The 26,188-nt window shown below is 40.8% G+C and overlaps 1 protein-coding gene across 1 annotated transcript in view; it reads left to right on the plus strand.

Annotated features, from left to right (window-relative positions):
* CHN2 (chimerin 2) overlaps positions 1–26,188 on the plus strand; it is a 207,454-nt gene that overhangs the window by 74,561 nt on the left and 106,705 nt on the right. Inside the window, 2 exon segments of the mRNA XM_030550857.1 lie at positions 2,225–2,263; positions 15,605–15,660. Of these exon segments, the coding sequence (XP_030406717.1) occupies positions 2,225–2,263; positions 15,605–15,660 (95 nt within the window).

The following is a 26,188-nucleotide window of genomic DNA, read 5'->3' on the forward strand; positions in this document are numbered from 1 at the left end:
TCATAGGCTTTCATTTTCCCAGATCAATATCCTAGATAAACCAATAATTGCTACCTTAATGGTTAAAGAGGTTAATGGAAAATATTTCTCAATTAGTAAAGCAGATTTTGTTATGTTCTGGGAAATGCAGAACATTTTTAGGAATCAAGCCATGGAGGTGGGTGTAAACTCAGTAATAAAATGCATGAGGCCAGATCTTCAGCTATTTTGTATGTCAGACTGTGTTTCTCCACTGACCCTGTGTATGCAAAGACCAGAGAAGAGAATAAAGTTTTTGACATGTGGCTTATGCTATTAAGTTGCATTGTGTTAAACAATGTGTGAAGAACCAGTTATACAGATGACCTGGAAAAAGAATGTATTTAGAATTGTAATCTCACAGGGAAAAATGAGTGTTTGTCTTTACTATCTTAGTGTTGTCACATAATATAAAAATAATTACTAGTTATAATGAAGTAGAAAGCTAGTTACCCTCAGATTGCTCTAATATATGCACCTCTTTTGGTTTGAGAGCCCTTTACATTTGGCAGTGTTGTCTACAACAGACGAAGTGGATTTATTTGAAATTCAAGTCTAGTGAACTTCATGAGCAATATATCTGCAAATTGTTGCAGATTATTATCCCAGGTAATTACTGTGATAATTGCTATGGTTTTTCTTTTTAAAAACAAAGTAGTTAAGAGTGGCAAACTGTAGTTAATCATTAACATTTCCAGTAAACACATTTTTCATGGAGGTATATAAAATGTGTGTATTTATAAATAGACATGGAGAGTGAGCTAATTAAAATGTGATTTAATTACATTAGCATAACTTGAGTGGGAGTTTAGTAAATACCAAATATTTTAATTAGCCTGCATCTTTTTGTTTGGAAGATTAACGATATGCTCCTACATGACTGTTTACAGTGTTTAGCAATGTGACAGTTTAGTGCCAAACTAGTATACATGACCCCTTTAGAAGTAGCTGTTTATTTAACTGTTAGTATTCAAGCTGGGTAGGTTGTTGACAGTGGGGTATTCTGGGATCTCTGGATATTAAAGCATGAACATGAGCTGAAATACACAAGTCTGCTAGCCCAGGGTTTAGCTGGCTTGTCCAGTCAGTATCGCACTCTGTCCCTGGCTGCTGGTGGCTGAGATATTTATACAAGCCTACTACAGCTTTTAGTTCAGATAGTAAAGGCTCACGATTTTAGATCTTGAAGTCTCAGGGCTGGTCTACACTGCAGAGGAGGAAATCGATCTAAGATACGCAACTTCAGCTATGTGAATAGCGTAGCTGAAGTCGAAGTATCTTAGATCGATTTACCTCTTGTCCTCACGGCACAGGATCGACGTCCGTGGCTTCCCCGGTCGACTCTGCTACCGCCGTTCACGCTGGTGGAGTTCCGGAGTCGACGGGAGCGCTTTCAGGGATTGATATATCACGTCTAGATGAGATGCGATATATCGATCCCTGAGAAATCTATCACTACCTGCCAATACGGCGGGTAGTCTAGATGGACCCTAAGGTTCAATTCCCACTGCCAACAACTTTCCTGGGGTCATCATGTAATGCTTTTGGTAACACAGAGCATCAGCTTTTTGTCTCCCATGTTTGTTCTTTGCATCAATGGATAATAATTTTAGTCTTTTACATTCAGTTACAGTTTTTCCACTGTACATTTTTTTTTATTGCTAATGCAGTTCCTGGAAAATTTGTAAATCACACATTAGATTAAATGTAGGAAAATTAATTGAATCATCCATGTTGGAATCATCAGATCTGAACACATCCGAGTCCTGTCTGAGTCGCACATGTTTATTGGCATGTTACTTACTTTTTAAAGCCTTGATAAATAAGTTAAAAACGTGATCTGAAATCAAATTATAATTTGTTTTATTATGCCAAGCCAAATAAATACTGTTTGAACTCCCTCCCTAGCTGACCAATCAAGTTAATTACTTTAAATATATTTGTGAGCAAAGGAGCTATATGAAAATTGGTAAGAAATTAATTCTGTCATATTTAAATAATTTGTAAAAATGGTTTTGAGTCCACAAGTAGAGAAAGTGATATTCTTCTCTAACATCTAGAACTGTGCTATAAATAAACATTCAGTTCTCTTGAGAAGGAAATGTGAATACTGCTGACAAGCTGTGGTCTCTACAAAAGACATGTTGACAGTTTGACTGACTGGCCAATTGATTGATTTCTTCTTCCTCTTTTTTTTAAATTCTAGATGCTGAAGAATACCAGCCTCCAATATGGAAATCCTACTGTGAGTATATCAGAAATCAGTATAAATATCAAAATCATCTTAAAAAGAAGTTTCAATTGAAGGGGTTTTCCCTCTCTTTAAAACAATTACCTAAGTGTGTTCAGCTCTTGTGAAAGTAGCTGCATTGACAAACTGAAATTTTCTGTTTATTCAGGTAACCGATACAATATGGGTTGCAGCAATGCAAACTGCTGCATTCTCCCTCACTGATGTGAAGTTCTATAGGGGCCCTTTCTGTGGGTGACAGAGTAATTCGATCTCTCTATCCATTCAGATTTGGTTTTGTTGCTGAGGCTACCTTAAAGGATTCTTGTTATGGCAATGAGTTCTTCACTGTGCACTCTTGCTGAGCCTGAATTAGACTGAGTGAACCAATTTTTTTATACAGGCCACAAAGCTACCTTCAGGTGATAATCATTTTTGATCCCTAGCAATTTAATCTGGTTTTAAAGTGGTAGTTTACAAGTAAAAAGCCCAATATACTACTTTCAATCTTCTGGACTATCCAGTTCTCCTACTAAAATATCACTTATATGAAATGTAATGCAGAAATATGTTGTATGCTGCTTTTATTTCAGTTGCACTGTACTATGTGTAGCACTGAGCTGATACAAAGCAGTTGGCTTTTACAGTATTGGTTAAAATTTGATTTAAAATAAAAGATTAATTTTAAAACCTTCACTGAAAATTTTAATAAAACAGTGGTGGTGGTAGTGGTGGTGTTTGTTGTTGGTTACCATATCATTATCAAAATGAAAATGCACAAAAGCACAAAGCCCTGAAATTGGCTCTGATTCACCAGTATATTTAAGCATGCTCATAACTTTAAGCACACAAGTAGCCCCACTGACTTGAGTTGCATACAATCTTAAGTGCCTTGCTGACTTCAAAGATGTCTCCTTAGAATCTAAACACTATGCATGAATGATCTTAGAAAAGTGAGAGTTGTAGTCCTGTTGGTCCCAGGATATTAGAGAGACAAAGAGAGTGAAGGTACTGTCTTTTATTGGGCCAATTTCTGTTTGTGAGAGAGACTCACTTTTGAGCCTACATGAAGAGCTCTGTGTGGCTCAAAAGCTTGTCTCTCTCATCAGCATAAGTTAGCTCAATAAAAGATATTGCCTCACCTACTTGTCTCTCATGGAAAAGTAATACAGCCCCAAAATGCATTGTTTTTCTACAGATTTGGTAGAATTATAAGATTATTGCTGGGAATACTTCTCCCTAGACTTGTGTTTTGCCACTGCCTTGTTTTTTCTGAGGAAAAACTAATTCATTTTAACTTAATAGAAACTGACAATGTGATAAATTAAGCCTCAGCAAGATTATATTGATTTCAGTGGAACTAATTTATGCGCACTTTAAGTTGTACATACACTTAGTAGCTTACTGAATCGAAGCCTACATTTGCTACTTCCTCTCCTAATCAAGCTGTACTGAATTTTATTGTTTTCAGAGAAAAAATGCTTCCTTTAAAAAAAAAAATTGCAAAATTAACAATTTTGGGAGAGGTAGCCTGACTATACTTGTAAAGGAGTGCTTTAAATCAATGTTTGTTAGAGTGAAATCCTGGCCCCTGTAGAAGCCAGTGGAAAACTCCCATTGACTTCAGTGATCTCAGGCATTTTGGTGTGTGTGATACAGCCTTTTTATGGAAGAGTTCGGGACAGAGCATGAGCTTTTCACATCATCCTATAGCTGTATCACTTGTCTTGTGTTGACCAGATTATCACAGTGCAGTGAAGTATTTTTTCTTAGTTTTGTTTTCATGAAACACCCCATGGAAACTTTTAAGCAAACATATCTAATTTACAGAGCATGATAAATAAGTTATTGTTAAGATATATTCAAGATCCGATTTTGTGGTTGACAACAAAGTCATCTCAGCATCTAAACTTCATGTCTAAATGACTCTCTGGAAAAATTAACACAGCCCGAACTTGCATAGTATTTAAATACATTTGATAGTAGTATAAAATTACAAAGATTACTGTTGAGAATATTTCTCTGTAGACATATGTTTTTCATTGCAGTCTTGGTTTCTTTGAGGAAAAACTACTACTTTATTCCTTCCAAGAAACTGACAATTATGATAAGTTAAACATCAGAAAGATTGCGCCCAGTGGCAGTATTAACCTATGAAATGATCTATCACTGTGTAATATCATAGTTTTTGTTTAAATTAGTGTATGTATTCTCTTGAAGTGTCTGTATTCATTGATATTGATCATAATTCATGTATTTTAGTTAATTTTTCCCTTTTTTCAGTTTGTCAGAATACTACTAGAATATCCTGTATACAATTTTTAGTTTAAAATGTCTTTTTAATTACTGAGACAAGGTAGGTGAGGTAATATTGGACTAAATTCTGTTGGTGGAAGTAATGTTCAGAGCTTTGTGAAGCTCAAAACCTTGTACCTTCCACCAACAGAAGTTGGTCCAGTAAGAGATATTACCTTGTCTTTCTCATATCCTAGGACCAACATAGCTGCAACACTACTGCATGTAACATTTAATTTGTGTGTAAGTTTAGAGATGCTATGTTGTCTTTTGATATTTATTGACATACTAATCAAGCTCCCAATTCTGTACCACATTGGTCCTATATCCAGACAGAGCCCCATTCAAGTTTACCGTGCTCACATGCGTGCAGAGGTCCACCCATATGGAACAGCTTGCGGGATCCAGGCCTTACTTAATGACATAGCCTAAAAGATTGTTTTAACAATGTTTGGAATCACAGCTGTGTAGGTCTGCTGCAGAGAGGATGCCTATTTCTAATGTCTGAAAGGTCTTGAGTCAGTGATTTCTCTGTCAGAAGATGTACCAGACTCTGTTTCTTCATTTTATTAGGTGATGGAGAGGACACGTGACCATTACTTTAATATTACTAGTCAGAGCCCTGGTACAAGTTAGAAAGTAGCTAGCAGCCAGTGAACACTGAGCTACATCATCGATTAGATTTCTATCTCAGTAATCAGTCAATAAGTAAACATGTTTCCTACCACTAAATTGTCTGTGTTCTGTGGCACATTAGGAAGATTATATTAAAAGATGTCTTTTCCCTTTCTGCCATTACTAAAGAAAGGAAGATAAGAACTGTAGTGTAAGCTAAACTAGTCTCCACGCTCTGTTTCATATGTGAAGCAGACAGTTATTTTTATATTTGAAGTAGAATAGGAACAGTTTTTGTTTTGGCTCTCTAGCAGCACTGTATATGTGCGCCTGTGTCTTGGAGAGGAAGCGGACCCCCATTTGTTCTATTCTTAACTTGTTCAAGATTGATATGTTCTTAGGGTATGACTACACTGCAATTAGACACGCGTGGCGGGCCCACGCCAGTTGACTTGGGCTTGTGGGGCTTGGGCTAAGGGGCTGTTTAACTATGGTGTAGACCAGGGCTCGGCAACCTTTCAGAAGTGCTGTGCCAAGTCTTCATTTATTCAATCTAATTTAAGGTTTTGCGTACCAGTAATACATTTTAACATTTTTAGGTCTCTTTCTATAAGTCTATAATATATAACGAAACTATTTGTTGTATGTAAAGTAAATAAGATTTTTTAAATGTTTAAGAAGCTTCATTTAAAATTAAATTAAAACGCATAGCCTCCCGGACCAGTGGCCAGGACCTGGGCAGTGTGAGTGCCACTGAAAATTATCTTGCATGCTGCCTTCGGCACACATGCCGTAGGTTGCCTACCCCTGGTGTAGACTCTCAAGCCCTGGGACCCTCCCACCTTGTGGTGTCCTAGAGCCCAGTCTCCAGACCAAGTGCAAATATCTGCACTGCAGCTAAACAGCCCCTTGGCCTGAGCCTCATGAGCATAAGTCAGCTGGCACGGGCCAGCCACATGTTTTTAATTGCAGCGTAAACACACACTTTCATTCAGGCTTGCTCTGTGACTAATTTGGAAAGATTGTCCTTGTCACATTGGTGTTCACCACACAAGATGCAGAGGGCATATCCTAGTACCAGCAGACGTCATCCCAGTGGTCTGCTCCCTCTGAAATGCTTACTTCCTACCCCTGAACAGCTGAAAAAGGTAGAGTAATGAGGCAGAATCGGAGTCAAGGCTCAGTCAAAAACTAAGGCTCCTTTTCTGCCTTAGACATGTGTCTGAGGCCTTATCTACACTACCGCTTTTGCCGGCAAAACTTATGTCATTCAGGGATGTGAAAAAACACCCCTGAGCAACTTTAGTTTCGCCGGCATAAGTTGTAGTGTGCACAGTGCTGTCAGTGGGATTGGTTCTCACCACATAGCTATCGTCACTCGATTGAGGTGTTTTTATTATGTTGATTGGAGAGCTCTCTCCCATCAGTATAGAGTGGCTACATGAGCGATCTTACAGCTGCATCAGTACAGCTGTGCCACTGTAAGCTCGCTAGTATAGACAAGGCCTAAGTCTAAGTAAGTGAGTAGTCCCACTAAAGTCAATCAAACTACTGATATGCTTACAGGTAGGCATGTGCTCAAGCACTGCTTAAATTGAGGCCTAACGGCATAAGTCAGGAATCTTTATAAAACTTCTCCAGAAAGGAGGCAGTGGTTTCTTTAGGTCCTTAAGTAAAAACAAAGATTCACATATTCTCTACCCATCAGAGTGTAACTGATCATTAATCTTGTATAGTTTAAGAGGGGAGTCTTGAGTTCTCGACACATTACAGAATTTAAAAGGCAGCTGGAAGTCGGTCACTTTTTCCCTAACAGAAGGAGAGTGAATATAAGGTTTTCAAATGCCACCTGGGATGGGATCTACAAATATCACACAAAACACAGGCAGACAGTGGTTGAGAATCCACCTTTCCTGCAGATAGGAAAACCAGCCATGCCACAGCTCAGCTGTGAGAAATTTCAGTTATGGGAGAAACCTCTCAGCTACTGTGGGCAAGTCCAAGTATAAAGAGGGAGAAACAGGACGAGAGAGGACTGAAGAGTTTTGGACTCCAAGGGAATAACAACTCTCTGCCACAGGAGCTAATATAACACGACAAACACTGGTCGCCGACGATTCTGGGACCTTTGAAGCTAAATGCATGAGCCTCTACTGTATGGGCCAAAAGCCACATGGCCCTTAGCTAAAGTTGTAGAGCAGACTCATTAATCTCTCTCTAAGTGGTCTCGGTGCCACTAGATGGGACAGAGCACCACACCCAGGAGGTATGTGAGTTACACTAGCACCAGGCTGGCTCTGAGCTTCTTAAAGCCTCCTGGAGTACAAGAAAAGAAAGTATATGGGGATGAAAGCCCTGAGGGCCAAGGGCTTTCTTTAGAGTTCATTTATGTTAATTTATATACTCTGCCTTTTTGTTGATTTTAATTTAAGCCACCGGTGCCTGGGTCAAGAACTGACCCAGACCATTTGAATTAGGATTTTGCCCAAGGCGGTGGTATCCTTGACCACTGACACCGTCATTTTGTTGCTTGACCGCAACAGGTTTCACAGTTAAAGAATAGGTTGTCTTGAGAAGGAACTCCAGAGTTTCCCTTATTCAGTCCAAAAAATTCAAGGCCATGGCTACACTAGAGAGTTGCAGCGCTGGTGAGGGGGTTACAGCGCTGCAACTTAGGATGTGGCCACACTTGCAAAGCACGGCCAGCGCTGCAACTCCCTGGTTGCAGCGCTGGTTGTACACCCGGTCGAGCCTCGGGTGTAGTGATTCCAGTGCTGATGAGCCAGCGCTGATCAGCAAGTGTGGACCCCACCAGCTCTTTTATTGACCTCCGGGGTATAAGGAGGTATCCCAGAATTCCTGTCCACAACAAACCGAAAGAAAGGGGGAGCTCGGAGTTCAGCCAAACTGCTTATTTAAAAAACAAACACAGCTCCTGTTTGCTGAGCGAGCGGAGGCAGGCAGGGGAATTACTTTGGAATGTTCACAGCTGTTTGCCTGAAGAAAGAAACAAAACGCTCACACGGCAGAGGGGGAGGGGGAAGTCCATGCTTATTTGGTCTGACGGCTATTTAGGAGTGCATAATTTGCATTTAGTGAATGAGAGAGGGGTGGGGGAAGGGGTCAGAACTTTTAAAATGATTGAAGGTAGGCACTGTGTGTCATCCAGTCCTTAGAACTTGCAAGGCAGGGAGCTGAGAACAGTGTCAGCTCCAAAAATCCAATCTCTCTGTCTCTCCCACGCTCCCTGTCACATTCCACCCCACCCCGCTCTTTTGAAAAGCACGTTGCAGCCACTTGAATGCTGGGATTGCTGCCCACAATGTACCACTCCCAACAGCGCTGCAAATGCTGCAAATGTGGCCACACTGCAGTGCTGGTAGCTGTCAGTGTAGCCATACTGCAGTGCTGTACGAACACAGCTGTACGAACACAGCTGTAACTAGCAGCGCTGCAGAACTGTAAGTGTAGCCATGGCCCAAGCCTTGTCCTCTATCTGTAACAAAATAAGAGATGTGCATGCCCTCTGGTGCCTGTACACCAGAGCAAATGATTATTTAAAGTTTTGTTAACCCTTAGAAGATGCTCAGATTGACTGTAGTGCACAACAGTGTCAGACACACCACTAGAATTACAAAGTTATTGTTCAAGTGCCTGCTGTAAAGCCATTTTTTAAACTTTGATATTGCATTTTAGACCCATTATTTTTGTGACATCACTGTGCACTTCATCTGTGTTTGATGCTGGAAAAAAGAGCCACTGCCAGTCTGTGACAGTCTCTAAGTAACAATGAATCCACTTTTTCCAAAGGTAAATTTTTCCAAGGCAAAAATAATAACGAATCACTTTGTTGAAAGCATCTCCTTTTTTTGATCAAGGAGAATTTTTCTCTAAGCTGTATGTCAGCTCTAAAGGTAGAGGTAGACTGGGTCAGATGTAATCACATATTTAATACTATCACCAGCAATTATGTTGCTGGCATTTCAAGGCACTGTCTTGCTATATATTTCAAGACTTTCAAAAAACAAATGTCTGGATTTTTCTCAAGCTCTGAGCAATGAGCAGCTCCTGCTAAAGGGTATGTCAGAGTGCTGAGTGCTCAGCACTTTTGAAGATTATTGAAGTTAATGGGAGCTGCCAGGTGCTTATCACTTCTGAAAATTAGGTCACTTAATCAGCCAACTAAATATGATCATAAGAATTTAGCTGTAGGCACCCACTTAGTAAAATCACAGCCATAGTATTTTACATGTATTTTTATCACATCCATAGACTTAAAAATAATAAATATTTGATATGTGAACAAGATAGAACACCTATAGAAAAGGACATAGCTTTTGATATCATTGATCACTCTCACTCTTCTCCTTATCTTCTCATTATTTTTGAGATGCTGTCTTTGGCCACTGATGCCATCAGCCTCTTTCTCCAGCAGCACCTCTGGGTTGTCTTGCTGTCAAATTAAAGTTAACGCAGCCAAAACTGGACTCCTTGCCTTTCTAATTTACATTTCCTTGTTATAGTTGAATTCGCCTGCTCGCCACCATCAGGCAAGTCATTCAGGCCTATGACCTGGAGTCATTTGCTACTACTGCCTCTTTCTGATGGGGTCCTCTGCTTACCGCTGGAATGGGCCCTTCTCCTAGGGTTTAGAGCTGTATGGCCAATACCCCTTCCTGCAATTGCCATGTCTCTCTCCATCTGCAGCCTCACTTTCACTGCAGGAACTGCTGTTGTCTCTTCATGACTTGGCCCTCTGGCCAGGTCACTCAGCATTCCTCCCCCCAACCTCTGCACAGGTGAGCTTCCCCCTAGTTAGGGCTTTTCTCTCACCCTTAAATCTCCTGTCTTGCAGCCTACTTGGCTGATTGGTCCCACCTGGCCAGCTCAGCCCTCTCAGAGCTAGTGTGGGAAGTACACCCCACGACACTCTTCCTTACCCAGAAGGAAGATCCATTCCTTGCTATTCTGAGCTGTAGATCAATACCAATAGCTGCTACTGGATAGAGTCTAATACAGCTCCCGATGGGGTAACCACTCAGATTCTTTTCCAAAGTCAGAACAGTAGTTCTATCTCCAAAGTGGCCAGACATGAGGAGAGTAGCTAAATTGGGTAAAAAGGCAAAAAAAACTTACAAACACGTCAATACTAGATATCACTCATAGAACAGCCAGACCTAGAACCTGGTGATTGTGTTCATGTCAAACTGGATGGAGAACTCCATCTGTCACAAGGAAAAGGAATTAATCGCCCGGCTCGTATGTGATTGAAACTGATGGTGGAGAGTTCAGTGGAAATCATCAATATATTCAGTTTGTTTCTCAGAAAGAACAATCAATAGTGCGAACTCTACAGATGGCAGATGCAGAACAAGACGACTGAATGATTCTGAACTGACCACACCCAGTCTTTGCAACTAATGGACAGCTGGATGGACCAAGTTGTTGCTGGTTTTCTATACAAGACCCGATTGTGTAAGATTCTGAGACACTCAATAGGCTGATACGTACTCAACATTAAAGATAGCATGACAGTATGATTTTTTTAAATGAGGGAAAGGTAAAACTGAAAGGGGGAGACATGATGTATTACAGAGTATTGTATTACAGTGTTCACCCACTAGGTTGCACCACGTGCAACATGACTTACTAGAGCTGGTAACAGCCATACTTGGCAGTTAAAAGAGAACAGATCTCTTATGCTGCTTTCCATGCTGGAATCTCTGTAGCCAGTCAATCTCTGGTACAGAAGTCTAACCTGCTAGTAGTAGCCTTGTAACCTACTACTTCCTCCATGTACAAGGAGCACATGACAACATCAAAACAGTATCCAGATTATTAATTATTATTATTTGTGTGTTACAGTTGACTTACTGGTTCTTCCTCCATGACGTTTCTAAGATCAGCACTCTTTTCTCTCCCTACTCAGATATATCTTTTCCAGACCCTTATCTTCCATCTCATTACTGCATAAATGAATTATCTAAGGCTCTCTGAAAACCACATCTCCCCCTTCCACTCTGCACAAAACATAATCTTTCTTGCTTTTCATTCTGATTGAACCTTTCCACTGATTATTCTCACCCCACCACATCAACTTCAAGCTTCTTATTTGGCTTTCAAGGCTTCTCATCACTCTGTGCCTCTTTACTGTAATTATCCTCCTTGAACTGTTGCTTCATCCCCCTCTCTTTCTCCTCTGCTCTGCCAGTGTTGTCAGCCTGAAAGCTGCATTTGTCTACTTCATCCCGGCCACTTCCACACTGTCTTCCGAACTGTTTCCTATACATGGAACACCCTTGCTGAGCTGTTCCGCAAAGCCATTACTTTGTCATAGATTCATAGACTCTAGGACTAGAAGGGACCTCGAGAGGTCATCGAGTCCAGTCCCCTGCCCTCATGGCAGGACCAAATACTGTCTAGACCATCCCTGAGAGACATTTATCTAATCTACTCTTAAATATCTCCAGAGATGGAGATTCCACAACCTCCCTAGGCAATTTATTCCAGTGTTTAACTACCCTGACAGTTAGGAACTTTTTCCTGATGTCCAACCTAAATCTCCCTTGCTGCAGTTTAAGCCCATTGCTTCTTGTTCTATCATTAGAGGCTAAAGTGAACAGGTTTTCTCCCTCCTCCTGATGACACCCTTTTAGATGCCTGAAAACTGCTATCATGTCCCCTCTCAGTCTTCTCTTTTCCAAACTAAACAAACCCAATTGTTTCAGCCTTCGTTCATAGGTCATGTTCTCAAGACCTTTAATCATTCTTGTTGCTCTTCTCTGGACCCTCTCCAATTTCTCCACATCTTTCTTGAAATGCGGTGCCCAGAACTGGACACTATACTCCAGTTGAGGCCTAACCAGCGCAGAGTAAAGCGGAAGAATGACTTCTCGTGTCTTGTTTACAACACACCTGTTAATGCATCCCAGAATCACATTTGCTTTTTTTGCAACAGTATCACACTGTTGACTCATATTTAGCTTGTGGTCCACTATAACCCCTAGATCTCTCTCTGCCATACTCCTTCCTAGACAGTCTCTTCCCATTCTGGATTTGTGAAACTGATTGTTCCTTCCTAAGTGGAGCACTTTGCATTTGTCTTTATTGAACTTCATCCGGTTTACCTCAGACCATTTCTCCAATTTGTCCAGATCATTTTGAATTTTGATTCTGTCCTCCAAAGCAGTGGCAGTCCCTCCCAGTTTGGTATCATCTGCAAACTTAATAAGCGTACTTTCTATGCCAGCATCTAAGTCGTTGATGAAGATATTGAGCAGAGCCGGTCCCAAAACAGACCCTGTGGAACCCCACTTGTTATACCTTTCCAGCAGAATTGGGAGCCATTAATAACTACTCTCTGAGTACGGTTATCCAGCCAGTTATGCACCTACCTTTTAGTAGCCCCATCTAAATTGTATTTGCCTAGTTTATCGTTAAGGATATCATGCAAGACCATATCAAATGCCTTACTGAAGTCTAGGTATACCACATCCACCGCTTCTCCCTTATCCACAAGATTCGTTATCCTATCAAAGAAAGCTATCAGATTGGTTTGACACGATTTGTTCTTTACAAATCCATGCTGGCTTTTCCCTATCCCCTTACCACCTTCCAGGTGTTTGCAGATGATTTCTTTAATTACTTGCTCCATTATCTTCCCTGGCACAGAAATTAAACTAACTGGTCTGTAGTTTCCTGGGTAGTTTTTATTTCCCTTTTTATAGATGGGCACTGTATTTGCCCTTTTCCAGTCTTCTGGAATCTCTCCCGTCTCCCATGACTTTCCAAAGATAATAGCTAGAGGCTCAGATACCTCCTCTATTAACTCCTTGAGTATTCTAGGATTCATTTCATCAGGCCCTGGTGACTTGCAGGCATCTAACTTTTCTAAGTGATTTTTAACTATCATTAAATATTTAAATATTTATCATCATTTAAATATTTCCAGAAGACCCACTTCTTCCACAATAGAGACAAAAAACAAGCTTTCTAGGTCATGTTATAAATTTTCATTTATTTACTTCGTTAGTATGGCTGATTATTTTTTGACAGATTTTTTTTTTTGGAGTTGACAAATGGAATTTTATCCAAGACTAAATTTGTGTTTGACAAAATTTTGATCATTGGAAAAAACTTGAAATGAAAAGTTCTGGAAAAAAATCCCCCCCCCCATTTTGAAATAGTAAAAAAATTTCCATGTTCTTATAATATTTTACTTTCCTAAATCCTCCCCATCCCCGCCTCCCTCTTCCTTTTCCACCAGAGAAAAATAACTATTAGTTCCCTCTTGCCTACATCTACATGCCTCAATCGTCTTTGTCTTTTTAGACTGTGTATTCTTCTGTTCTTTTTAGGACCATGTCCTCTTTGTTTGGAAAGTAAAGTGCTTAGCCCACTGTGGGTGCCAGCGCAATCAAAGTAAATAATAATAGGTATTAAATAAAGACATATATTCAAACTTGACTTATTCCAGCAAGGTCAACATCCTATTTTTTGATACTTAAAGGTTTTATATTTGAATATTGATTGTATTTAGTTCTCAACAGTGTTATCCCATATCAAGTTAAATGCCATGCTATTTTTAAACATGCTTCTTAAACTCTCATAAGGCCTTGATTCAAGAAGGAATTTACACATGTGCCTAACTTCCAGCGCTTGAATAATTCCAGTTAAAGTTAATGAGACTGTTTGCATAGATCTGAATAGTTAGGAACAAGTAGCTTGCTGAATCAGCAGTATCTCCAACTCCAAATGTTCAAAATCATGAGATTTTTTTGGAAGATACATTTTAGGTTCTTTGTAGTTTTGTTTAGTATTAAGTCTTTAGGGTATGTTGGCGGCCACAGTTTTTCATGTTCTATTGTTGGTTGCAAAATAGCATTTTTCTTTTTAAATGAAAGCTGAAATCCTCACTTATTCACATGACTTAGGGAGCTGGGAAAAATGCCATTTATCATGAGACTTGTGAAAAAATTATGGGAGCTGGCAATACTGATTCAGGAAGGTCCATATACTAATTCATAATATTGTGTATATATTTATGGCCAGATTATACCCCTGTGCATAAAAACCTACATAAGAGACAGGAAATCCCGAAGGGTTCTCTATTTTCATTTTCCATGTGATTGCCCAACCAGGGAGGGGATAGGGTTTTTCATCCCTTGCTTCAAAACTTGCAGGGGGCATAACACCCAAAACTTGTGTGTTCCCAAAGCCTAGCAAAGAAGTCAGAGGACTTACAAGTGGTGGAGGTGCCTGTGTGAAAGTCCAGTACTTCCACACTTCCCAAGTTTCTTCACAGCGCTCTTCATCCCTTCTTTTAAAGGGTGATCTATGGCACAAAGGGGCTCTGAAGAAGAGGTAATACAACCACCATCCATATTAGCTTTTCAGTGGAAACTCCACAGTTTTCCAAGGCTGAGGGAGTTCCCCATCACTTGTTTTCTTCCCACAACATGCCATCTTGCTGATCCACAGCTCATTGGGATCTTGGACTAGGGATCACAATACCATAGAGATGGGGTGCCCATCTCCCCTCTACATGTGTATAGAGGTTTACATACAGAGGGCTTCTCTTCAAGGGAGCAAGCCAAGCTTTGGGATTTTTACTAAAGCCGAGAAGAGAGGCACTCTTTTTGCATTCTAATTGCTTGCCGTCATCATGTGTCAACCCACATTCACTACTTGTGGAATAGAAAGAGGAAGGAAAGCGCCTCCTTGAATACGTGAAGGGAGAGTAGTAGGGGTCATCTATAAGGAACGATGGGAGAGGTGAGACCCAGAGTTCACTCAGTTGCTGTCCCTTGCCTTAGAACCCTCAGAATTAATTTGACTTTGGGAACCCTTAGGATGAGCAGAGTTGATCTGAAATATATTTGAAGGTCTTAGGTAGCACACTAAAAGGAAAAGAAAAGTGGGGAAAAGTTAGCATGTGGAAGCACTAGGGGTCTCATTCATTCATTCATAAATAGTTATCACTCATGTCTTCAGTATGCATTGATAAGATTCTAGTGAACTTTCTTGGTAGTTCGTTGCAGTTCTTTCCTAGCCAAGTCAAAGACACTGGAATTTTATTTAAAAATTCTACTATTGAGCTCTTCAGGAGTACTATACGCAGCAGAGGAGTTTTATCTTGAAACATTCAGAAGGATTTGTTATATCTAGTCTTGCAAGCAAAGAATGGAAATACACAGTGCCAGCAACAATACAAAACTAAATTGGGATTATACGAATAAAAAAATAAATAAATGTTGCCAGTGTACAATTCCATGACAAATTTCCATATAAATGACTTGACTTGCATGCATTCTAAAAATGTCTCTGTATCCCACACTTTTTTATATTTATTTGCATTTTCTCTGAAGCATCTGGCTAAAAATATCTGAATGAAAGCTTGTGCATATTGCAGTCCTCTAATAATTATTGCTTTTTTATATTTGACAGTGTATCAGTTACAACAGGAGGCACCACGTCCCAAGAGAATCATTTGTCCTCAGGAGGTCAGTCCTTCTTTTGCTGTATCTTGTTAAATCTGATGAATTGTCAGTAGTGTATTCATATTGGGGATCTTTACTATATGCTGAGAGCAACTGTCTGTTTCCATTTTCTAAAATACTGTGAAATATATATTTTATATAATTATTTTCAGATTATAAGGTGAGTCTTTAAAAATGGATTAATATTTGTTAAATCAGCTCCGAGATGGGCATACACAAGATTTAACCATCACCCTTTCCTTGTGGAGATGCTAATCAGGGCATCGTATTACTGTGCTCTATGCAATACTTAAATGCTGTTTCCCTTTTTTCATAGTGTTGTAGGAGAAGGTCCCTATATCTACATATTTAAAGATATGCAACGTCTTCACTCAATTCATGCAGTTTCTTCATAAAAAGCACTTTTTCATGAAAGAAGGCTTGCCTGTCCAATGTTAGCAAGAGTGTTCAAGATAAAATATTGAATTAATAGCATTAGAACTTTTGTTCTGGCATGTCATGGAAACTTTAAAGTTTGTAGAATGTAAGAAATCTATGGAGCTGAAAAAGACTGCTGAATCAACATTTTCATACTTGTCTGCTTTTTTTTTTTTAATGGCATTCATCTCTCCTAGTTTATCTAGTTATCTTTTGAATATGGTAATACTCCTTCCTTTCGTACTGTGTCTTGGTAATTATAAAAATAGGATATTGTAAGTATATATTGATTTCTCCAATAAATCAATAAAAATTGGGTTGGTTTTGGCTTCTAACATGTCAAGGACAAAGTGGCTGCAAGCTCCGACAATACATATAGTTACAATAATAAATATTATTACTAATAATACTGAGTTCTTCTCTATATAAATTTTATACAGTAATCAAATGCAATTAAAAATATACAAGCTCTGTAATGTTAAAACCCCCTGAATATATAAGAAGAAATGCATAGAAATTTATCAGTGTGATATTCCCAAAAGTCTTAATTATCTGCTTTGCCCTCCTTCCCCATGCTATTGTCTTTTTAAATAGCCGATATCAGTGTAGTATCTGAGTGCCTCTCAAACATTAAAACATTTATCCTCACAACACTTCTGTGGTGCATGGAAGTGTTGTACTGAGGCACAGACAGATCAAATGACTTTCCCAAGATCACACAAGTCTGCACCAGACCCAGAAATTGAATGCAAATCTCATGATTCTCAGCCCAATCATAAGACCAACCTTTACACTTTCTCTCATAGATGCCAGCTAGCAGTTATTTGAGTAGGGCAAAATTTTGGCACAAGAAGGAAACTCTTCATGCGCTCTCAGCTGAGGGTGTAAGCTGAGCGTACAAGATCATAAAATGGACAAGCAAAATGCTAGTGTGGTTAAAGTCTCTCTCACTCTGTCCCTGTCAAAAATGCTGCTCAAGAAAGACACCAACATGGTAACTCTTTGAGACTCCAATGCTTTAACAAAACTTTTCTTATTTTCCCACACAAAACTGATGATAGCTAGTGCTCAAGGGCTGTAGCAGTTTTCAGAAGGAGAGCCCATTAAGATTTTTATTAAGTGAAAATCCAGATAATCAGTTCTTTCATAGTCATTCAGAATCATATCTTCAAAAAAGCCATGGGTAATAGGCATGGAAGAGTATCACTCACTCCCCACTTCTGCCTTATCTACACTCACTACTCAGTTATAGTTTGAAGAAATACAACTTAATCAAGAAGCATAGCAGTTAAAAGAATATTGCTAGTGGAGTAAATGTGTAGGCAAACAGGCCTATCAAGAACTCTGCAATAGCATACTGTCTCAAACATGGTGCCTTGCTTTGGTGGCTGATGGCGCCTTTTGACAGGTGAGGCGCACATCACAATGTCTCATAAATTCTAGTATACATCTTCGTCCTTAAGTCCTGGCCGGGGATCTCTGCTCTGCCCTACTAAGACTGCAGCCTCCCTCCTGCACCTGGCACCTGCAGGGATCCAGTGTCACCTGCCGCAGGGCCATGCAGGGAGTTCTCTGCAGCTACACTGTCATGGTCCCAGCTCACTCACTCACCAGCCAGGTGTTTGGGAGCCCTCCACAGGCAGGAACTGTTCAGCAGAGGGGTTCCTCCGAGGCCAAGGACTCATCATTCTCCTTATAGTCCTGGTCAGTGGTCTCTGGCTCTCCTCTCTCTTGCCAGGACTGCAGCCTCTCCCCTACCCATTGCACCTGCAGTATGTAAATAGTCTGTGTAAAAGTTAAGACAGGACTGTAAAGTAATTTATGGCTCTGTATCTTTGAGCTTTCCTAATTACACTCTTTTCCCACTACCACCTGCATAAGAATCGTGTCAGCAAAAACAGGTCATCACTCCAGTGACATACATGCTGAACTGTTGAGAGCTGGGATATCTAGTGATTTCTAATTAATAACCACAGGCAGTGTGAGTACTGCGAATATCCTGTCTTTCCAATAACATTAGATTAATGTCAGTATCCTTGTTTTTTCTAGATTCTTTCCATAATATTTTAATGATGGGCATCCTTTACAAATAAAAAGTTTACTTTAAAAGCAATGCTCAACTGGAGTGAGTTTCTAAAAGAGTGTGCTGGTGTTTGCAAGTATAAAGATATACAATAAAGAAGTGTATTCTTTTATGATAGAAAGTCAATGTATGTAGTGGCTTTCTGGGATTATTCTACTGAAACGGTGGTTGAAAATGACACATTTGCAGCAAAGAGTTAAAGCAAGGTATGCCACTTTTTGTTTTTATACCAGAATATTTTTTAATAGAATAGCATTCAGTTTGAAAATGCCATTTCAACATGTTTTTAATTTGAGTCTTTTTTCAAAAATATTTTAGTGTTAATAAAGTAATGAATTACAGGATGAATGCTGACAGTGTTTGACTTGGGGACATTTTCAGTAACTATGGGTAAACCGTGAGTTTGTTACAGTTTTCTTTCTTTTCCCTCTCTCTCTTTTTTTTTGGGAAGAGGGAGATGGGAGAGGAGGTGTCTTGCAATGAGTCTTGAAATATATTATATTCTGTAGTAGGCTACATATTTAAAGCCACTAAAGTTTAGTTAGCTTTTACTGTTCTGCTCAGAGCAAGACTTATTGACACAGTGCTGATAACAGTGTGCGGGTTTGTGGGCTTAGCTATATTAGGGCTTTCAATATTGTTAACACTGGTTCAGCTGAACCAGTGTTAGCAACAGTGAGAAATTTGTCTGAAATTTCCCTAGTGTAGACAAGGCCTTAGAGCTCTAACCTGTATTATTATGTAGAGAAATGTCAGCTAATTGCTATGTTCATTGTTCTGAATTCCAGCTGGGTTGTGTCTAAAGCAAGCAAAAAATATGGTTCGTAGAAAAAACAGTTTCCTCTCTAATTTTGTATGATAATGAAAGGGAGAGGGTCTTTTTTTCTCTTACAGAAATGTCTTTTTCTCAGCTGAAATGTGAGACCTAGGATTCTAAGGGAACAAAATAGTATAATCATCATCATTAATAATCAATACTAGAGCTGTCAAATGATTAAAAAAATTATCACAATTAATTGTGAGATTGATTAAAAAAGTAGCTGTGATTAATCACAGTTTTAATCACGCTGTTAAACAATATTAGAATACCATTTATTTCAATATTTTGGGTGTTAATTGCTTACTTCTGTGCTGCTGCGGCTTGTGGTGACCGGCACTTGGCCTGCAGCTCAAGGCAGGCTCTGTGCTGTTGCACAAGGATTGCATCTTACCGAAGCCAACAGCCTGGCTCCTCCTCTAGCTGCTCCTGGCTCAGTCCAAGGTGCCATTTCAGATTTTGGTTTAGGGGGTGTATGTGTTGGGGGGCAGGAGTGCTGTCTCTTTAAGCAAAGCACTCAGGAGCCTGAATGCATTTTCAGCCAGGAGCAGCTGCTGGCAGCAGCACTCATTCCTGAACCAGCAGCAGACAGGTTCATCCAACTCAGTGGCGACCAGGTGTACAGGCATGGGGAGGTGGACACCTCGACATCAGCCTACCTCTACCCCTACTCTGCACAGCAGACGGGAGGCAGGCTCCCAGTCCTGAGCAGCTTGGCCAGGGGCGGCTCCTTGGGGTTAGAGGGGGAGGCAGGAGCAGCAGTGGAGCAGGGCAGCAGGAGGTGAGCGGGTTCCCCTGGGCGGTGGCCCTCCTCTCTTACCCCTATGGCTGGATGTGTCTCCTTCCCCACATGGCCACCACCGAGTCCTGTCTCCAGACATGTGCGATTAATGCTCATATTTTTTTAAAAGCGCTAATATGTTTTGAGTGAATCACATGCATTAACTGTGATTAATTTACAGTGCTAGTTAATACATAATAAAGATTCCCAGCAGTGGAGTTTTAACTCTGCCACCTGGGGTGGTATTTTGGATGTTTGGCTTATCTTGACCCTCTGGATGTGTAAGTTGTAAGGTGAGAGAAAGACAGTGAACATTCCTCTTGCCATCCTTTTGTCCAGATGGACCTACTGAAGGTAGAGGCCATCTGTAACTAGACAGCACCCTGGACCATCCAAGGACTTCAGGTTTTCATGAATTTTGCAAATGTTTATAAGCAATTCATTGCCAACTTCTCCAACAAACAGCCCTCCCCTACACCCCTCGACTTCCCTCCTTCATAAAGCCATTTGTTTCACTTGGTCTCCTGATATCCAGCATGCTTTTGACCACCTCAATACTGCATTCACCACGTCTCTGATTCTGGCACATGCCTCAGTGTGGCTCTCGGGGTGGTACTCTCGCAGCAACTTGGACCCCAGCCAGTTCTATACATGTTTCTACTACGCTTGGAAATTCACCCCCATAGTAATGAACTATGAAATACTGGGGAAGGAGCTGCTTGCACTCAAAATTGCTTTTTAAAGAATGATGTCACCACTTTGAGGAATCTTGGCACCCAGTACAGGTTTTTACTGACTAGAAGAACCTCATGTACCGCTGCAAGACCTGAACTTTGAACCAGAGACAATGAAAGTGGGCCTTGTTTCTGTCTCAGTTCGAGTTTACTATCACCTACCGCCTGGGAAACCAAAGTGAGAAAGCTGATACTCCCATCACAAAAGGGGAAATTTACTACCAGGAAAACAAGGTACCTACCTTCAAGCCCCTCTAGCTCTTCAAGCCTACTAATTTTGTCAGTGCCACAATTAATTAAGAACTGGTCTCCCACATCCAGTCTATCTCAAAAGAAGACCCATTCACCCAAGGAACCAAGTCAACACCATTAGGAGCTAATATGCCTCACTCCCGTGGGGGACAAGATAACATCCTTTCCATATATGTTCCACTGGGATGCCCCCAACTGAAGGTGCTATAACTGTGCCACAACACTCCATTGATGGGTTACTTTGGCTGCCTTAATACCTCCTGCATGGTTGCCCTTTATTTTTTTCTGGTAGCCCCACATGCAGGTCAAAGTCCAAGTTTACATAAGACTCCTGTGAGTGCTGTGCATGTACCCAGATGCCCCAGACTAGACCCCATGGCACATTAGTCCCTCTGGAGACTCCAGCTTTGCCTTGGTTCACCATCACCCCCGACTTCATTGTGGAACTCCCAGGACCAGTGGTCACACCGAAACATATAAAACTGAACATTTCATTACCTAGGCAGGATTGTTTAGACCAGGGATCAGCAACCTTTGACCCGTGACCCACCAGGGTAAGCACCCTAGCGGGCTAACCCATTTTGTTTACCTGCCGGGTCCACATGTTCAGCCAATTGTGGCTCCCACTGGCCACGATTTGCTGCTCCAGGCCAATGGGGGCTGCAGAAAGTGGCGTGGGCGGTGTGCCAAAGGTTGCCGATCCCTGGCTTAGACTGTAAACTGTTACTTTGACCATAAGATCTTTGGGGCAGGGACCATCTTTTAATTAAATGTGTGTACAGTGACTGTGTAAAATGGGACACTGATTCCCAGTTGTGGCCGTTAGATGTTACTAAAATACTACTAGTACTAATTTAAATAGTCTGACAGTGTCATGAAATAATTCTTTTAGCAAAACCAAGAGTGGATATTTTGATACCTCATTGACTGACTGACAAGTAGGTAACAGTTCAATTATAATAAAAAGAGATAAGTAGACTCAATCACTTGCTAGAATTGTAATACTGTAGTTATGTTTTTTTCAAGGTTAAGCTACTTAGGGAATCACTTGTAAAATGCGCTCTCCATGTCTTCATTTATTATGTTTAGAAGGACACGGTCTCTCTAGGTCTTGTGAACATAAGGTTTCTAAATAGGTGTTTAAAATGATTTGTTTGAGGTGAGAACTTTACATTAGCCAACTGCTGAGATACTACACAAGGCTTTTCTGTTTTGTTTTAAAGGGGCTTATGATCTTGTCTAATCTGTTGCATTGATGAGTCTCTGAGATGCAGTTTGTGGTTAGCTCATAGTGGTAATCCAGCCATAACATGAACTAATCTAAAGATTAACTCCTCCTTTTTCTGAACCTTCACATCTTACTAGGCTTCTCTCTTGGGGTTGAATTGAACCGAGAGTTGTTTTTATGGATAGTAGACTGGAAATGATTATAAAATCATTAGGCATAATTCTAAGTGCAAAAGATATCTGGCTAAACTTTTAGAGAAATTATCTTCATTGCCAGAAATGAGCACACTTACATTGCTGAATCTAAAGTCTTCATTCTCCACTCTGTCCATGGATTGGAGGGACATGTAAACCTGTTCCCTTATTTAGGGCTGCCTAACACTGGTGTAAATTAGGGATGCAGAGGAGCAGCCCTAAATTCCCCAGATGCAAGGTCCATGAAGGATCCTATGCCACTGAGATACAATATTAGTCATAATGCAGCTCCACTCTGCTGTGACTCCCCCTTCCCTGTGCTACCCATGAGCCACTCCCATGATCACTGACACCGGGGAGATAGTGCCCCAGAGAATCAAGTCCAAAGCAGTTGTTAATCTTGCCACACATGAAGGATTCTCTGTCATCTGGAATATATGTATTATTGTACCTTTTTGGTATACACGTAAGGCCAAAACCTGTAGTCCTTACTCAGTTAAAGCTTCCATTGACCCCAGATGAGGGTTTTGATAAATAAAGATTGGAAGATTTGATCAGTAATGCAATTAAAGTAGCACTATTTAATCTCTATGATTTGAGAATAAATGGCTCTTACCTCCCTGACCCCTTTTTACTTTAAATATTTAGCTCTTTTTTAATGGCTAAATTAGAGTGTATTTCTCATAGAATAAAGTAAAGGAGAGAGAACAGTTATTGAAATTAGGGGTGTTATTTCTGTGAGAGTACTTAAATGGAAAGAACTCTTCAGGGTGTCTTCTCATTTCAGTGCATTATGACTTGAATGCAGATGATATACTTGAAATGACAATCTGCCATCTTATGGCATATTCATCTCCCAAATGCATGATTCCCAATAGTCTTGTGAAGAATTATCCTGCACAGTGGCATAGGACTTTATTGCAATATGCTGTACACTGAATATCACTCTGGGCCTGGTCTAAAAAGGAATCACAATTTCAAGGATATTAAAATGTAGTAAAGCTTTAAAATTATTTAAAAGAACTATGCATAATTAAAAGCAGCAAAGAGTCTTGTGGCACCTTATAGGCTAACAGATGTTTTGGAGCATGAGCTTTCGTGGGTGAATACCCACTTCGTTGGATGCATGTAGTGGAAATTTCCAGGGGCAGGTATATATAAGCAAGCAAGAAGCAGGCTAGACATAACGAGGTTAGTTTAGTCAGGGAGGATGAGGCCCTCTTCTAGCAGCTAAGGTGTGAAAACCAAGGGAAGAGAAACTGGTTTTGTAGTTGGCAAGCCATTCACAGTCTTTGTTTAATCCTGAGCTGATGGTGTCAAATTTGCAGATGAACTGAAGCTCAGCAGTTGCTCTTTGAAGTCTGGTCCTGAAGTTTTTTTGCTGCAGGATGGCCACCTTAAGATCTGCTATAGTGTGGCCAGGGAGGTTGAAGTGTTCTCCTACAGGTTTTTGTATATTGCCATATATCATTATGTCTAGCCTGCTTCTTGCTTGCTTATATATACCTGCCCCTGGAAATTTCCACTACATGCATCCGACGAAGTGGGTATTCACCCACGAAAGCTCATGCTCCAAAACATCTGTTAGTCTATAAGGTGCCACAAGACTCTTTGTTGCTTTTACAGATCTAGACTAACACGACTACCCCTCTGATACTATGCATAATTAGACAAGTTAATGAATAGATTTAATGAGAGAGGTTAATTTAGTTCTAAGTATTGAATATAAACTTCTGATACTGTGTTTCGGAGAATATGCTGTAACATGGGGGGGAAATCATGGGCCCCCTATGTTATAAATGTTCCAATAAGTGTTTTGGTAGGGGGATGGGAGAATGTATTTTAACAGTCTAAAGAACAGGAGTACTTGTGGTACCTTAGAGACTAACAGATGTATTTGAGCATAAGCTTTTGTGGGCTGCAGCCTACTTCATTGGATGCATAGACTGGACCATACAGCAAGAAAATATTTATACATACAGAGAACAAGAAAAGGTGGAGGTAGCCATACCAACTGTAAGAGGCCAATCAATTGAGATGAGCTATCATCAGCAGGAGAAAAAAAAAACTTTTGAAGTGATAAACGAGATGACCCATAGAAGGTAAGGATACCTAACATGGAGAAATAGATTCAATTAGTGTAATGGCCCAACCATTCCCAGTCTCTGTTCAAACCTAAGTTAATTGTATCTAATTTGCATATCAATTCAAGTTCAACAGTCTCTTTTTGGAGTCTGTTTTTTGAAGTTTTTTTATTGTAAAATTGCCAGCTTCAAGTCTGTCACTGCGTGGTTAGAGAGGTTGAAGTGTTCTCCCTCTGTTTTTTTAATGTTATGATTCCTGATGTCAGATTTGTGTCCATTTATTCTTTTGTGTAAGGCATCAGGGTTGGAATGCACAGACTCCCTGAAACCTGAACTTCGGAAAGACAGTTCAGAAGTGCAGTGGTTATGTTGGTTTAATTTGAGTTTAAGCATAGGAAGTCTCCGACTCTAAAATTAAATTTGTTTGTCCAGCTTGTGTATGGATCCTGGAATAGTTATGTTTACAGGCTATTCCACTACAGTTCTGATTTCCTGATTGAGTTAACAAATTGCTTATCTACCCTGGTGTTGGAGTCACTGAGGCTTATTGCCCTGAGTGATTTTAGCATCCATGCAGGTGGTGATTCTTCGAGGATCTCATGGCTAAAACAATAACCTTGGAACTGTTCAGAATGGTTTCTGGCTCAATAGATGATAGTGGTCACTCTGAATTGTGGGAGGAGGATTGGTTTGGGATTGGTGATTGCATACTTTTTAGATCCGACCATTATTGCCTACTGTTGGAGGTTAGGGCTCAAACTTACTCTTATAGTAGAGAGGTGACCTTTTTTATTGGTCCAGGCTGGGTGGTTATGATAATCACCATCTTTGTCTATTGGCATGGTGTTCCTGAGTGCTCCCTCTCTCTGCACTCTCCTCACTGGTCAACACTTTATAATGCTGATCAGGCACAGATGATGCATGAATGGTGGAAACTGTGTTGGTCAGTTGTGAAATGCGACTGCTTCTTCTTCAAGTGATTGCTCATGTGTCTTCCACAATAGGTATGTGCTTGCCACGTACACCGGTGTTGTAAGTTTTTCCCCCTAGCAGTACCTGTAGGGGAACGCCCCTAGCAATCCCTGGAATGGCATCTCCATGATGTGGTATAAGGGGCGCTGCGCGCTCCCCCCACCCTCAGTTCCTTTTTGCCACCAGTGAAGATGCTTTGGAACTGCTCTGCTCCAGCTTTGCTACAGCTCTTCCCCAGAACTCTTGTTCGTTCAGTGTAGTATAGTACCTGTACTTAGTATTTTTAGTTTAGTTTAGTTAGTGCACCCGTGCCCCAGGTTTTAAGATGTGCGACACTTGTAGGTGACCGATGCCAATGAGTGATCCTTACACGGACTGTTTACGCTGTTTGGGTGAAACTCATCTCAGCGATCGCTGCAAGATTTGCAAGTCGTTCAAGCCTCGGACCGAGAGAGAGACTGAGATTAGGCTCCAGGCCATCCTGATGCAGTCAGCTTTGACCCAGACTCCAGTGCGCCACTCCAAGTCAGCACTGGGTAAAGCAGTGTCAGTGTGTGGTAGCCACCCAGCGCCATCTACCAGTCGGCACTGCTTCCCATCCATGGGCCACGCCAAGAAGACTAAGAAGAGGCCTCCTCTGCCATGGCACTAGAGCAAGGCTGGGGGAGAGGCTTGACCCATGCTGGGCAGTCCTCAGTCCCCATCGGCCTCTAGGCCTCCAACTCAGATCAAGTGGAGTAACCTGGCCCATTTGGAGCAGGCTTCCTCGGATGTCCAGATGCCCCTCACGCCAGAGGCCCTGCAAGTGGGTGGTACCAGGATCACTGCCAATGTTGGCTCTGCAGTCCAGAGGCAAGCCACCGCTGGGATCTCCGCAGTCCCTACCCCCGACTCGGTACCGGTCACAGTCGAGGGAATGTTCCCGATTCCGTTTGCCGTTCAGCGACTGTCCCGTGTGCAGTCCAAGCA

Source organism: Gopherus evgoodei, chromosome 2, assembly GCF_007399415.2.
Source record: "Gopherus evgoodei ecotype Sinaloan lineage chromosome 2, rGopEvg1_v1.p, whole genome shotgun sequence".
Lineage (NCBI taxonomy): Eukaryota > Metazoa > Chordata > Testudines > Testudinidae > Gopherus > Gopherus evgoodei.